This window comes from Salvelinus sp. IW2-2015, linkage group LG33 (assembly GCF_002910315.2).
Source record: "Salvelinus sp. IW2-2015 linkage group LG33, ASM291031v2, whole genome shotgun sequence".
Taxonomy (NCBI): domain Eukaryota; kingdom Metazoa; phylum Chordata; class Actinopteri; order Salmoniformes; family Salmonidae; genus Salvelinus; species Salvelinus sp. IW2-2015.
In genome coordinates, this window is record NC_036872.1 from 21652049 (window position 1) to 21668488 (window position 16440).

The following is a 16440-nucleotide window of genomic DNA, read 5'->3' on the forward strand; positions in this document are numbered from 1 at the left end:
ACCATACAAATAATATTACTATAAAAAATCAATCTTTCATGAAATATACCATGAAAGACACCAAATTAAAGCTACACCATGTTGTGAATCCAGGATTTCAAAAAGGATTTACGGCGAAAGCACACCAAACGATTATGTTAGCTCAGTACATAGCCACAGAAAAACACAGCCATTTTCCCAGCAAAAAGATAGTAGTCACAAAAAGCAGAAATAGAGATAAAATGAATCACTAACCTTTGATGATCTTCATCAATGAACATCATAGGACCTCATGTTACACATACATTTATGTTTTTCTCATTGTGCATATTTATATCCACAATCTCGGTTTACATATGGCGCCATGCAGAAATGCCTCCAAAAATCCGGAGAAATTGCAAAGAGAAAAATAACAGAATACTTTATATAAACTTTGATGAAAGATACATGTTTTACATAGAATTAAAGATACACTTGTTTTTAATCAACCGCTGTGTCAGATTTCAAAAAAACTTTACGTAAAAAGCACACCATGCAATAATCTGAGACGCGCTCAAAAATAAACACATTTCTCCGCCATGTTGGAATCACAGAAATACGAAATTACATCATAAATATTCCCTTACCTTTGATGATCTTCATCAGAATGACCTCCCAGGAATCCTAGTTCCCACAATAAATGTTTTGTTTGTTGATAATGTCCATTACTTATGTCTAAGTAGCTACTTTTGCTAGCATGTTTAGTGCACATGCCCAAACGCTTGCGCAGATGCAGGCGAACTCGGACGAAAACTTAAAAAGTTATTATAACAGGTCGAATAAACTGGTCAAACTAAGTAGAGAATCAATCCAGGATGTTGTTTCATAACTATCCAATAACGTTCCAACCGGAGAATTCCTTTGTGTCTCTAGAAGTTATGGAAAGCAAGACGATATCGTTTGAACGTGCGTGACCAGACTGGCATTCTGCCAGCCCAATGACTGAAACACCTCCCATCCGGCCCAATGACTGAAGACTTCAGTGTTTATATCCAACAGTAGTAATATAATATGCATATAATAGCAATCTGGACAGAAGTAGGAGCAGTTCTACTTGGACACGCAATTCATCCAAAAGTGAAAATGCTGCCCTCTATCACACAAAGTTAAAATCCCAAGGGTCCCAGCTACAACATGAATGGTTGTTTGTTAGATTAAATCCTTCTTTATATCCAGAAAGTCTGTTTAGTTGGCACCATCAATTTCAGTAATCCACTCATATCACATTCAGACAAAGGAGTCCAAAAAGCTACCGCTAAACTTTGTTCAAACAAGTCAAACTACAACTTCTATTTAATCCTCAGGTATCCTAAATGTGAAATAAACTATAATATTTCATACGGAAAGATATTTCAATGAAGTAAAATGAGTAAGCGTGCGTCCTCTTCACCACACGCCAACAGACTGATTTTTGAACTGTGAATCTTTGTACAAAAACTCAAAATTTGTTTTTGAAGAAACAAGCCTGAAACAATGAACAAAGACTGTTGACATCTAGTGGAAGCCATAGAAGAATTACAATATGGGAGGCGAATTACATAGAACCCATTGCTTCCATTATAAGAGCATGGAGCTAAAAAACAAAAAGATTCTGGTGTGTTTTCTTTGAATTCTCACCAATCGAAACTTCAGTGTTTTATATCCAATAGTAATAATAATATGCATATATTAGCATCTGGGACAGAATAGGAGGCAGTTCACTATGGACACGCAATTCATCCAAAAGTGAAAATGCTGCCCTCTATCACAAAGAAGTTAAAATCCCAAGGGTCCCAGCTACAACATGAATGGTTGTTTTGTTAGATAAAATCCTTCTTTATATCCCAGAAAGTCTGTTTAGTTGGCACCATCAATTTCAGTAATCCACTCATTTCACATTCAGACAAAGGAGTCCAAAAAGCTACCGCTAAACTTTGTTCAAACAAGTCAAACTACAAACTTCTATTTAATCCTCAGGTATCCTAAATTGTKAATAAACTATAATATTTCATACGGAAAGAAGTATGTTCAATGMAAAAGTAAAATGAGTAAGCGTGCGTCCTCTTCACCACACGCCAACAGACTGATTTTTGAACTGTGAATCTTTGTACAAAAACTCKAAATTTGTTTTTGAAGAAACAAGCCTGAAACAATGAACAAAGACTGTTGACATCTAGTGGAAGCCATAYGAATTACAATATGGGAGCTGGAATTACATAGAACCCATTGCTTTCCATTATAAGAGCATGGGAGCTAAAAAAACAAAAGATTCTGGTTGGTTTTTCTTTGAAATTTCACCTGCCATATAAATTGTGTTATAGTCTCAGACATTATTTTAACATGTCTAGAAACTTCAAAGTATTTTCTATCCAATGTTACCAATTATATGCATAACCTGGCTTCTGGGCCTGAGTAACAGGCAGTTTACTTTGGGCACGTCAGTAAGGCGGAAATTCAGGAAAATAAACCCTAGTTCTTGTAGTGCTAAACATTGGCACAGTCTCTCAGAGGTGTTCATGGGAACCACCATGGCTGATGGATGGTTTGGCCTCATCACTATTAGACAATACAAACAGTATGGCTAACACACACACCCTGTCTGGGTGGGATATACTGATATATCTGATAGGCAATCAAAAGCAGACAATTTTATGAGTGGTGCAGACAAGATTAGTCTACCTTGCAGACAAATAAACTGCACAGTATGGCAGGCTAGTTTAAAAACWAAAGGAGTGGATCTTACAGTAATCTCATCTCTCAAGCACAGAATCAATGAGAGATTGATAATAACTGGCTTCCTACTATACGGGTTTCAGACTCTGAATTATCTCTGCTCAAGTGATCATAAGCAGATACACCACTGTACAATATCAAGCAGGATGTGCTGTACAACAGATGGAAGAAGGCCTTCTGATTTATTCCTGATTTATTCCGTATTGCTCCGGGTGGCGCAGTGGGTCTAGGGCACTGCATCGCATGCTAGCTGCGCCACCAGAGTCTCTGGTTCGCGCCCAGCTGGGTTCGCGCCCAGGCTCTGTCGCAGCCGGCCGCAACGGGAGATCCGTGGGGCGACGCACAATTGCATAGTGTCGTCCGGGTTAGGGAGGGTTTGGCCGGTTGGGATATCCTTGTCTCAGTATGTAAAAAAAAAAAAAATGTAATAAAATGTATGCACCTCTACTGTAAGTCGCTCTGGATAAGAGCGTCTGCTAAATGACTAAAAATGTAAATGTAAAAAAATCTGTAGCAGTACCGTAACACACAGCCACGGTAAAAATAGCCTCAAACACGCAGTTTGGATGCGTGGGATGGCGTTGCGCACCTAGATGCATACTAAGTAGACTGTCTACGGGAAATGGGGTGAAGAGCCACCTCTTTTCTCCTCTGATTTCTTCAGATGAGGGAATAAAAGCTTTGAATTGTCACATGAAAGGATGAGCCTTGGGGTAGTTTTTTTCTCTCAGAAAATCTGTTTACCATGGGCCAGCAATATAAGACCTGGCTTGTTTCATGAATTGTGGAAGCCTTCTCCTCCAATGCACACATGTAATAATATTTGTGGGCCGGTGAAGAGAGAATTGTATATACTGAGGGTTCTATCTTCAAACCCGCCATATGTAGTGTACAGTATGTGAGGGCAAGGGGGGTTGACAGTTTTACAGCATTTTATCTCTCTACAGCAGATATAATGCTTTATCTGTAACATTTTGATTAAAGTTCTCCCAAGGATTTTTTCTTCTCTTTCTAATAAATGCTTTATTGGCATGAATGGGTGGTTGCCAATGTTGGAAAGCAATGTACAGTATTGAAGTATACATAAATTAACAATATTTTTTTCTCTCTCTTCGTACACCTCCACCCCTATTCAATTGAGTGAGCAGGATGGAGCCTTTACAGTAAATACACTTGTGCTAGAACTGCTTGGGGTTGCAGAGGAGAGCTCTCTCATGCTATAAATCACACTTTCTCCTTGGCCCGCAGAAGACACAGACAACTGCTGTTTTGCTGTGGTTTCAGCCTGTTGGGAAGGCTGTGTTATCTATGCGGGTGTGTTTACTCTTGCATGCATGTAGTATGTGTTGTGTGTGTGTGTGTGTGTGTGTGTGTGTGTGTGTGTGTGTGTGTGTGTGTGTGTGTGTGTGTGTGTGTGTGTGTGTGTGTGTGTGTGTGTGTGTGTGTGTGTGTGTGTGTGTGTGTGTGTGTGTCTTTAGCATTTTAGCAACTTTAACTACTTTAAGGTGACCAGAGTTTCTGAAATTAAACCGGGGACATTTCCAGTTCGGCGGTCAATATATCATTAAAAATTCCAATGTTATTATCTATGAAATAAAAAAGGTGGACAATTCCGGTTTCATGTATTTAGTCTAACAGGCACACTGTGATAGACAGAGAAAACAACTATATTACAGAAACACTACAGACAAGACAGAACTGTCCAATCTGAACAGCCATTCAGTGGTCCTGGTAGTCTGGGTAGAATAAGAGCAGAAGAGAACATTAGCAAAATTGAAAAAACAGACAATAGTATATGTGAAAACTTAAATTAATAAAGCAATAAGACGATGATGAGGTTGGTACCTACATAATATACTTATACCAACCTAATCTGTATATTTCTCAGAAGAATGTATCTTCTTCAGGATTACTCTGTCTTTGGCCAGCTTCTCCATGAACTCCTGGCAGGGGAGGTTGAAGTTTGTCTTCACAATAAGCATGACCTTGATGGTAGGAACAGTGAACCTATTTCTGCTGCTGTCCATAGATCATTCATTTGGGAGAACACCTCTCGACTGGTGCATTACTTCCAGGTAAGCACAATGACAACAGCGCTAATCTAGCCAGGTTAGTGTGTGGGATGTCGTTCTCTTTTGAAGTGGGTAACCACCGTGCTCCATCTCTGACTAAGCGTAGTCTCAGATGTTTTCCATTCTTCAAGCGATCCTCCCTTTAGGAACTCTTGCAGGCCAGTAACCTCGTCAAACAATGCATCCTCATTGATGGTCACATTGGGGCATTTTTCCTGCAGTGTGCCTGCTGCCTTCTGGATCTCTTCATGCTGAGGTTGCCTTTTTAAAAGGTGACAATGTAAATATTTTAGATTATCTGTGTGCTTTCCCCATGCTTGGAAGTAGTTCACAGCCGTAGTGAAGAATGATTGGGATGTTTTGAGAAAGCTCTCTTTAGACATGGCTCCATTTTCCTCTAGCTCTCTCAGAAGTCCTCTGACCAAAACTGGAATGAAGTTGTCATCACGTCTTGCAGTCAATTTTGCCTCAACGTTTCTCAGAATTGCAGCGGACTCCACAGCACAGCGGTCCTGGCCTTCAAGCATCTTGATCGTGTCACTGAATATGGTCAAGTTTCCATGGACAAAGGCCAGGCCAGTGGATCTTTGAACATTGTTCGCAGGACAACAGGGCATTTGTCTTCAGAAATAAAAAAGGATTTCAATGGCACATACATTTTCAGCACTCTTTCTAGAGCAGGGAGCATGGACAGCCAYCGAACATAGCTGTGTCCTAAAATGTTATGGTACTCCTGGCCAACAAAATCACAAAAGCTCTTCAGTATTTCTACTCTGAAGGTGAAAATATCCAAATATCTTTGTGAGCAGGTACTCAACATCAAGGGGAATCATGTCCAAAGCTGTTCTGGCCGTGTTATGAATGATGTGGGCAGGACAACCTAAGCCAATCACCTCCCGCTGCAGAGCATTTTTAACTTTGGTATGMACATTGACCCTCCCCAACCTATTCAGGCCACCAAAGTTGGTATTTGTGTTGTCGGCAGAGAATTCCACYACTTTGTTTTCCAGGTTACATTTTTYGATGACCACCAGGACCTCAGCTGCAATTTCCTCTGCTGTTTCTCCTTTCAATTCAACAAAATCAAGCRGTTTTGTGTCCACAGATGTGCTGCCATCATATATCTTACTAGTATATCTGACTAGTATTGGCAGCAGCTTTACATGTCCATGATTGGACYCATCAATGGACAGGGACACAAATTCAACCTGMTCTAGGTCCTGTGTTACCAAAGTAGTTGCCCATGGTGCTAACACGTTACTCACTATGGCTTCACATTTTGTCCTAGCACATGTAAACTTTGGCTCATAAAGCTTCCGTGTGAGTTGTGCTGTGCAGTCCATAGATCTGTAACTATGATTGTGTCGCATAGTGTGGTATGCAAAGACACCCTCCTGCACAGCTAAATCATACTCTTCTTGGGAAGGCTCTACCTTCTTGAAGAATGTGGTGACAGAGGGCATACCAACACGGGCAATCAGAGAGGCTTTATGCTTTTCGTCTGTTGATGTTCTTCCACTGCCATTCTTCCCACACTGCCAATTGAAAAAGAGGAATTACAAAGGGTGCAGTTAACCATTCTATCGTCTTGACCTGAGCGTATAAATGGAAATTCTCTCATCATGTTGTCATTAAAATGGCATTTCCGTTTCTTGGAAAGCGCCATTGTACCTCTGTCTGCTCTTCTTCACTCTCTTTGTGTCACTCTTCTTACTCTCTTAACCTTTTCTTCTCCTCCAATCTTTCTCCTCCTCTTTTCTTCACTCGTCTTCCTGCTCTTTACCCTTCCACACTCTCTTCGCTTCACTCTTTTTACTCCCTTCATTTTTCCTTCTCCTTCCTCTCCAATCTTTAATAATAAATAGTACARTATTAGATAAAATACTTTGCTTAACAGATTCCCATTGCTTGCCTCATTTTTGTATTTTATCTCAAAAACATTGTTTGGAATAATAAATTGGCAGGCTCTACAATCATATCTTTACCTTTCCTCCTATCTCTTTCACTCTTCTTCCTATCCAGTCTTCCTCCTATCCACTCTAACAGAAAACATTATGCTAATGTTATCCATGAAAATGTCTAAATATATTTTCACACTAGTTATAATGCCAAACCATTAAAATTGTAATCTACAAATAAATATTCTCAGAATTATGCATTAATTTAATATAATAATATTTTCAAAATAGCCCATCCACTGCATGTTTACATGTGAACGTTTTTCAACCWAGCTACCATGAAAGTAACTAGCTAACCTAGCTAGATAACGTTAACTTAGTGGACATAGCTAATGTTAGCTAGCATAACCTATTTAAAACCTTARAAAGCAGATCATCTATCTATATAATAAATTGTGACATTATAACATCATTAGCTAGTATCTCAAACAATTGTAACTTACCTGGCTTGAAAAGACGTTTGTGGTGATGTTATAGATACACTTGCTAGCTTCTGGCAAAGTTTTCCACAGCAGTTTTCTCTAAAACGAGCGCGTGCAAGTAGTTAGTAGAWGAAGAAGAATTATTGAAGCTGCTATAGCGAGCAGCCCCCTCTGCTGGACAAAACAAGCACAACGCGATTGAGACGTCAACCGGTAGGCTCTGCTGCCCGGTCTTTCTTGCCACGTAAAATATTATTTCACTTTGCAGTCTGTTTTTAACGCACAGTTAAAAACGGGGACATTTCCGGGGACAGCTTCAGCCGGGGACAGGCCACCAAAAACGGGGACGTCTGGTCACCCTAGCACTACTTACTACTATTTAGCTACTTTGCAACTATTTAGCATGTTAGCTAACCCTTCCCCTAACCATTTAACCTAACTCCTAACCCTAACCTTAACTATAACATGAATGTCTAGCAACCCAAAGGTTGTGTGTTCGAATCTCATCACGGACAACTTTAGCATTTTAGATAATTAGCAACTACTTACTACTTTTAGCTACATTGCAACTACWTAGCATGTTAGCTAACCCTTCCCCTAACCTTAGCCCTTTAACATAACCCTTAACCCTAACTCATCATGCAATGTTAACTGTGAACACGGAATGATGAATCCTCAGGGAGTAGTACCCCAGGAGGTCCAAAAGAGTACACCTAAAATCGAATTAAAAGAGGGAGGGATGCATTACTAAACCAATGATAAATTGTTGGTGTAATAATCACAATGATCTTATCAGTGTTCAGAAAAACAAGAGACAACGTATTTCACGATGGCAATGATGCAGTAACACTGTGGCAACAGTAGTGTTTCTCTTGTTGTTCATTGATATTGCTGTTATCAAACTCACAGTAATTCAGCTCTGAAAAATGTAAAGAGTATGGCAGTACTGCCATCCCCTGTTTATAAGTGAAACTACAGAGAAATGCACAGCTCGTGAAAAAAAACATATTATACATCAGAATATTAACATTTTATATGGCTTTACAGTGACTGACTAAAATTTGATTGTATAAATTAGAATGTAAGCATTCAGATCAAATGGAAATACAAAGACTGAATTATGGGGAAATCCTTTTGGTCGGCTGCAGATCGATCTGAAGCCGAAAACTAGCTGTCACCTCAATCAGGCTAAGCAGTGCTTTAAATGGACATCAGTAGTAGGACATTTTAAGTATATTTATCTGCAAATGCATATTTTGCTCTATGCCTTTTAATGAATTTCCTTCCATAGCCTCCAGTAGCAGGGATCTACAGAACAGGGCTCTCATTAACCTATCAAAAGAGCAGAATCAACTGCTCCCCCATGGTTTTGGCTTGTGCCAGTCTAATTACAAGCAAAGCCTGTTCCTGCATTACACTGCTGGTGTTCCTCTGAGGCCCTCCGCACTGCCTGTACTCTAATTTAGCTGTAACAGGGAGAGAGAGCTAAGCATGACACTTGAGGGGTTTATCTTATAACACAGTATTGCCTATAGATGTTTATATGCTCATACCAAAAAATTGCAAATATCCACTGTATTTTCCGGAAAGAAATAGCCCTTCAATTTGCAATGAACACCTACTCAATGCAACAATGACTGGATTATCAGTGGGTCGAGAAAATATTGGTTTAGCTGATAGGCCTACACTGATATTCACACCCCTGTACTTTTTCCACATTTTGTTATGTTACAGCCTGAATTTAAATTMGATTAAATTGAGATTTTGTGTCACTGGCCTACACACAATACTCCATAATYTCAAAGTGGAATCATGTTTTTGAAATGTAAAAYAATTWATWAAAAATTAAAGCTGAAWTTTTTTGAGTCAATAAYTATTCAACCTCTTCGTTATGGCAAGTRTAAATAAGTTCAGGAGTAAACGTGCTTAACAAGTCACATAATAAGATGCATGGACTCACTCTGTGTGAAATAATAGTGTTTAACATGATTTTTGAATGACTAACTCATCTCTGTACCCCACACATACAATGATCTGCAAGGTCCCTCACTCGAGCAGTGAATTTCAAACACAGATTCAGCCATAATGATTCAACCATAATTTTACAATGCTTCGCAAAGAAGGGCACCTATTGGTAGATGGTTTAAAAAWMTWAAAAGCAGACATTGAATATCCCTTTGAGCATGGGGAAGTTATTATACAGAACAAAAATATAAATGCAACATGCAACAATTTCAAAGAATTTATTYAGCTACAGTTAATTTAAGGAACTCAGTCAATTTAAATAAATAAATGAGGCCCTAATCTATGGATTTCACATGACTGGGCAGGGGAGCAGCCATGGGTGGGCCTGGGACAGCATAGAGCAAGGCCCAGATAATCAGAATGAGTTTTTCCCCCACAAAGGGGGTTTATTACAGACAGAAATACTCCTCAGTTTCACCAGCTGTCCGGGTGGCTGGTGAAGTTATTATTTGCACTTTGGATGGTGCATCAATAGACCCAGTCACTAAAGAGATACAGGCGTCCTTCCTAACTCAGTTGCCGGAGAAGAACGAAATCGCTCAGAGATTTCACCATGAGGCTTTAAAACAGTTACAGAGTTTAATGGCTGTGATATGAGAAAACTGAGGATACATCAACGACATTGTAGTAACTCCACAATACTAACCTAATTGACAGTGAAAAGAAGAAAGTCTGTACAGAATATAAATAACGTTTGCAACAAGGCACTAAAGTAAAACTGCAAAAAATGTGATGAAGTAAAATCACTTTTTGTCCTGAATTCAAAGTGTTATGTTCGAGGCAAATCCAATACAACACATTACTGAGTACCACTCTCCATATTTTCAAGCAGAGTGGTGGCTGCAACCATGTTATGAGTATGCTTGAAATCGTTTAGGACTGGTGAGTTTTTCAGGATAAAAAATCAAAGGAATGGAGCTAAGCACAGGCAAAATCCTAGAGGAAAACCTGGTTCAGACTGCTTTCTATCAGACACTGTGTCACGACTTCGGCCGAAGTTGATGCCTCTCCTTGTTCGGGTGGTGTTCGGCGGTCGACGTCACTGGTCTTCTAGCCATCGCCGATCCATTTGTCATTTTCCATTTGTTTTGTCTCGTTTTTCCACACACCTGGTTTTCATTTCCCAATTACTGGTCATGTATTTAACCCTCTGTTTCCCCCATGTCTTTGTGTGTGATTGTTATTTTGTTCAGGTCGGAATGTTCCGGCTGGTTTGTACCGGGTGCTGTTTATCACCCATGTTTTGTGGCAACCGTTCTTTTTGCACTTTGTAAATTGTTTACTTTGTGCTGTCGAGTAAAGTGCGTTGTTTCACTCATCTCTGCTCTCCTGCGCCTGACTTTCTACACCAGCTACACCCACCAACCTGACACACTGGGAGATTAATTCACCTTTCAGCAGGACAATAACCTAAAATACAAAGCCAAATCTACACTGGAGTTGCTTATCAAGACGACAGTGAATGTTCCTGAATGGCCGAGTTACAGTTTGGACTTAAATCTGCTTAAAAATCTATGGCAAGACTTGAAAATGGTTGTCTAGCAATGATCAACAACCAATTTGACAGAGCTTGAAGAATTTTAAAAAGAATAATGGGCAAATATTGTACAATCCAGGTGTGCAAAGCTCTTAGAGACCTACCCAGAAAGACTCACAGCTGTAATCAGCTGCCAAAGGTGCTGCCAAAGGTGCCAAAGGTGATTCTAACATGTATTGACTCAGCGGTGTGAGATATTTCTGTATCTCATTTTCAAAACATTTGCACAAGTTMTACAAAAACATGTTTTCACTCTGTCATGTGGTATTGTGTGTAGATGGGTGATAAATAAAATCTATTTAATCTATTTTGATTTCAAGCTGTAACACAACAAAATAATAAGTCAATACTTTCTTAAAGCACTGTATCTGTTCAGTGGGATATGTTTGAGTGAAAGTTAGAGTGAACTGTCCAGCTCATGACACAATTGTGCATTGTCACAGTTGATCTCAAAGCTTGCAGGATGCCAGGGGACAGAATATACTGATGTGTTTTAATTCTCTGTAATAGCTGCTGGATCTATAATTAATCAAGAGATCATGGAAAGTAATTATCCAGTGTTCTGGGGGCAAGGATTTCTTTGCTAGTAGTTGTCTCCTCTGAGAGAGTTGATATTGGGTCGTTCCACGAAATGAGTCCCTTTGATATTTTAAGTAGAAATTGTGCAGCAATATTACATTTGAAATGCCTGTTATATTAAATGAAGTGCCCTTGGAAAATTTAATAAATTCAGCATTTTGACATGTCCCTCTGTGTACTCTCCGTGACTTCTAGGAAGATTTGAATTCACTTAACGCAAACATTTCTCCAAGTTTTCARCACTTCTCCACAGCCCTAGTTATTTTGTTGCTTTGACAAAGTCATACCTGAAAAGTATTATTTATTTAATGTGATTAGTGTTTAATTTTAAGGTTAAAAAAAATAAAAACTGGGACTAATTTTAATTCAACCCTGTTATGTGAAATTAACTCTCATTTTAATATGGTGAAACTCTTCCTTAAAAAAAACAGAAAAACGTTAACCCTGTTACGCATAGATAGACAGACTAGAAATGTTTTAATGATAAACATTTCTGGGGTGAAGCTTGCATTCAATTGCCCCTCCATGTAACAAGCTTCCATTCCCGCTGTCACAAGTGGATTCATGACTGATTTGGTACTAAGTCATTTCTTTATTTAACGTCTTGAGATGAGAAAACATGTTTTTTATTAAGTTGAGCATGTGCTCATGACAGAATATAAAAATCTGGTGAAATAAAACAGGGTTTTTTTTCTCACCAAGTTACACTACCCAAAAGGGACTCATTTAGTTAAATGACTCTATTACCCACCCACTTAAACTGGTAGAGGATGCTTCTCAGCACTGACTCTCATGGTACTGTCATGGTCAAATAAAATGGGAATATCTATAGGCCAATTTGCAATTTAGGAGTAGTGTTAGAAGTGTTGCATGATCACCAAGTTAGTTATTCAGTGCTGACTGTCAACATAGGCTGCAGTCTAGGCTAGGTTGCTACTTATACAATACAGGTCGACCTATTTAATCAATGCATAACGATTTACTAACCAAATTATATTGTCATAATGACAGTTATTACATTATATACTGTTAACTCCGGTTAATAGATAATAGGCCTACATTTTCATCAGGCAGAGAGAGCACAATTTCTATCCAACATCCAATCAATAAGGYCTACGACCCGGTGTTTGTTTTGCTGAATAAAAGCACGCTTGGGAGATCTGAGCCAATGAACAGCAACGAACAATCTTGTTGTGACCAATCATATTCCAGCACATATACCGGCTTGTTTTCCCAGGAAGTTGATGATGTGTATTTACAAGACGTTCATAGCTAGCTAAGCAGRGCTTTAGCTACCTAATGTATCTTTAGTCTACAAACGATAGTGGTTACTTAGAGACTGATACTTTTATTTAACATTTACACGTAACGTTAGCTTGTTTGATTTCTAGTAAAAAATGGTGTAATAAGGTGAGTACGCTGATGAAAATGCTTTGCTAGCTAACAGCTGTCAGTACCATTTTTGCAGTACGTGCCTGGCTTGTCGAAAATACTGCCAGTAGCTAACTAGCTATGTATCCTGTGTATTGGGTGATATATATTTAGCCATATAGCTAATTAGGCTTACTAGTTTTGTATGGGTTATTTAGCTACTCAATTTAACACTTAAGCTCTACGTTAGCTAAAGACTYCCTCCGCAGTTTTTCGTTTGACATGTACACAACTGCCAGCTGTCAAAATGAAACGACCATAAATTCTGTGTGAAAACTGCTTCTGATTCTGCCTCTCTCCTACACAGCTGTTCCTCGGCTAGCCTAACTCGAATAGATGGGGGACGTGTCACTTGAGAATGGAGGATACTATCATCAGTGATGATGGCTTCATTAACGGTGTGGTGGCGTTACACAAGTGGCCATCTCCTTGGCGGATGGGGACCGCTGCTCTGCCTGTTCCTGGGCTCTCTGGTGGCGCTGTTGATGCCCATGGTGGGGGTGGAGGACCAATGCTGTATCACTCTAAAGGGGATTGCCCAGTTGCACTGCCAGCTGTGGGGTAAAACTCAGCGCCCCACTGTCCAGTCCACCAGCCTCACTATCCCCTTTACAGCCCTCGATCTCCTGCCCCTTAGGGCCAAGCCCAGTATAGGTAAGTGAAGTTCTCATGAAATATATACTTCTGGTTGTAAGAATCTAAATCAACCGTCGGTGGTAGAGCACTGTTCAAAATGAAAATACATCGGTCAGTTAATAGGGATAAATCATTTCCAGAGTGTGTTAAGGGTGGGAGGATAATACCCTCCATACTCTTGGGTTCATGGGTCATATTTAAAAGTACAAATATGAAATCACCTTTTTGATTGGGTTAATACATGTCTTGGACAGCACAGCCTAGTTATGCAATGTATTTTGTGTGTGCTGATTGCAGAGACCCAGCTCGAGGCCAAGGCAGCGCTGCAACAGGCTGTGGAGATGAAGAAGCAGGGGAAGAGAGAGAAGGCCCACAAGCTGTTGGTGCATGCACTCAACATGAACCCAGACTTTGTGGAAGCTCTYACGGAGCTGGGGACCATTCTGGAAGAGAAGGACGTTGTCCAGGCGGACCATCTGTATACCAAGGCCCTGGCCATCTCACCATGCAACGAGAGGGCCCTTGTGAGCCGTGACCGCACACTCCCCCTGGTGGAGGAGATCGACCAACGCCACTTTGGGGTTATCGACAGCAAAGTACGCAGGCTGATGTCCATCCCCAAGGGTAACTCTGCTCTTAGACGTGTCATGGAGGAAACGTACTACCACCACATCTACCACACAGTGGCCATAGAAGGCAACACACTCACTCTGTCTGAGATCCGCCATATAATTGAGACTCGCTACGCCGTGCCCGGCAAGAGCCTGCAGGAGCAGAACGAGGTCATCGGTGTGGACGCGGCCATGAAGTACATCAACACCACGCTGCTGTCCCGAGCTGGGGCCATCACCGTCAATGACATCCTGGAGATCCACCGGCGCGTGCTGGGCTATGCAGACCCTGTGGAGGGTGGGCGGCTGCGTACCAGCCAGGTGTTTGTAGGCCACCACATCCCACCCCACCCACAGGACCTGGAGCGCCACATGCAGGACCTGGTGCAGTGGCTCAACTCAGAGGAGGCCCTGCAGCTYCATCCCGTGGAGTATGCAGCACTCGCCCACTATAAGCTGGTGTATGTGCACCCCTTTGTGGATGGGAACGGACGCACATCACGGCTGCTAATGAACCTGGTGCTCATGCAGGCACGCTACCCACCTATCACCATCCGCAAAGAGCAACGGTCAGAGTACTACGCCGTTCTGGACACAGCCAACGAAGGTGARGTCCGCCCCTTCATCCGCTTCATAGCCAAATGCACAGAGATCACCCTGGATACCCTGCTGATCGCCACCACTGAGCACCCTGTGGGGCTGCCTGGCACCAGCCACCACCAAGCCTGTCCAAACTGCAAACAAACCATACCTGTCCACAACAGTGAGAGGGGACGGGAGTGAGCGGGGCAGGAGGGTACATGACTGTTTGGATTTTGTKTTTTTATTTAGATAATCTAATTTGGGGTTAATCCTGCTTTAAGTGTAAAGATATGTCAGTTGATGTATGCATTACTAATAGCAGCCCTGTGTCAAAATGATAGCATGACCTTGCACATTTCTACAGGGAAATTGCATATTTACATAAAACAAATATTCTCATGGTTTAAGATTTCCTCATACCAGGTAGTTTGAGGTGGAGGCTGCTGAGACGACTGCTCATAATAATGGTTGGATCGGCGCGAATGGAATGGCATCAAACCATGTGTTTGATACCATTCCACTCTAGCCATTACCATGAACCCGTCCTCCCCAATTAAGGTGCCACCAACCTCCTGTGGTGCAGGTGTTTGAACTAATTATGATTTAGAAAACACATTTTCAGCTGCAGATTGAGTCAACAAATTCATGACCCTTTATGAAAAACAAATGGGTCTGTTTCATACTCTTGGCCATGCTACTTACTGTTTTTAGTGTAGTTTCTAAAGGACATTTAGGCATAAACTGCATTTCACCTGTAGATTTGAGTGAATTCATTATAACTGAAGGTYTTACGAATGGGTAATACAGTATGTGTACATGTCTGAGAAGATTGAGTTGTGATTCTGATCAGATGTTTCTCCCTTATCCATAAGACAGACCAATAAAGATTGGCCGTGCGCAGTAGATCACCTGTTGGGTGTCGAAGAACGGTGTTGTAATGTAGCTTATCCAACTGGGTCATACCGTCTGATTTCACTGAAGCACTTTCATGTATTTGAGTTTATTTACTACAAAATAAATGTATTATCTGTTGAATGTGACTTAGTTTAAAAACCTCAAACATTATTTGAATTGCTTTAATAAACTTTAGGCCAAAACAGCAACAAAACCACAAGATGGCAATTTTACAACATCCAAATAAAATCACTGAACAAAAATAGACCACGTACAATCTCAAAGTTGCATTGATAATTTAGTTGTTTTTTTTAAACACTAGTTTACATTTGTTCTAATAATAAAATGAACACCATGACAACATTTTAAAATGACCACACACCGCATATTTTTGTATTGGATGAAACAAAGTGACTTCTAAAGATCAAACATTTGTAGTCTCTAACTAGATTAGGCCAGGGTTTCCCAAACTCGGTCCTGGGGCCCCCCTGGGTGCACATTTTGTTTTTTTCTAGCACTATACAGCTGATTCAAAGCTTGAGTTGGTTATTGAATCTGCTGTGTAGTGCTAGAGAAAAAACAAATGTGCACCGGGGGGGGAGCAGGATGAAGTTTGGGAAACCCTGGATTAGGCCACTGTGGTGATAGATATAGCTAATAATTCTCAAAACATACAAATGTATACAAAACTATGGCCAACCACTGGGAGTCAACACACATTTGACGTTTCCCACTCATCCAAACAGGATTACTTGATTGATTTGAAAGGAAAAGGAGACAGTTCTGAATTAAGTATAAACCTACATTCCCATGATATCACGTACTGAACATATATTGTAGGCAGATTTGAGACATGGAGGGCTCTTGCAATCAAACAGCTGCATAGATTTTTCTCCCAACAACAGTTGATTCACTTGTGGACAGTACTCATTACAATACTAGGATGACAGTAAAGGCCTTTTA

At 40.5% G+C, this 16440-nt stretch overlaps 1 protein-coding gene and 1 long non-coding RNA gene across 4 annotated transcripts in view; one reads left to right on the top strand and one right to left on the bottom strand.

The window, feature by feature from the left end:
* Positions 1–7289, bottom strand: part of LOC111957964 (uncharacterized) — a 45331-nt gene extending 38042 nt beyond the window's left edge. For all 3 annotated transcript variants that reach the window (XR_002876474.2, XR_002876473.2, XR_002876472.2), the window contains exons 1-2: positions 7204–7289; positions 6236–6337 (exon numbers count right to left, since the gene is read on the bottom strand). This is a non-coding gene — a long non-coding RNA (uncharacterized lncRNA). The remainder of the gene's footprint in view (positions 1–6235; positions 6338–7203) is intronic.
* Positions 7290–12562: 5273 nt separating this feature from the next.
* Positions 12563–15232, top strand: LOC111957395 (FIC domain protein adenylyltransferase). The gene is made up of 3 exons (XM_023978194.2): positions 12563–12733; positions 13062–13408; positions 13688–15232. The coding sequence occupies exons 2-3, from the start codon at positions 13135–13137 to the stop codon at positions 14782–14784; spliced, it is 1371 nt and encodes a 456-aa protein (XP_023833962.1). The 5' UTR covers positions 12563–12733; positions 13062–13134; the 3' UTR covers positions 14785–15232.
* The last annotated feature ends 1208 nt before the right edge of the window (positions 15233–16440 follow it).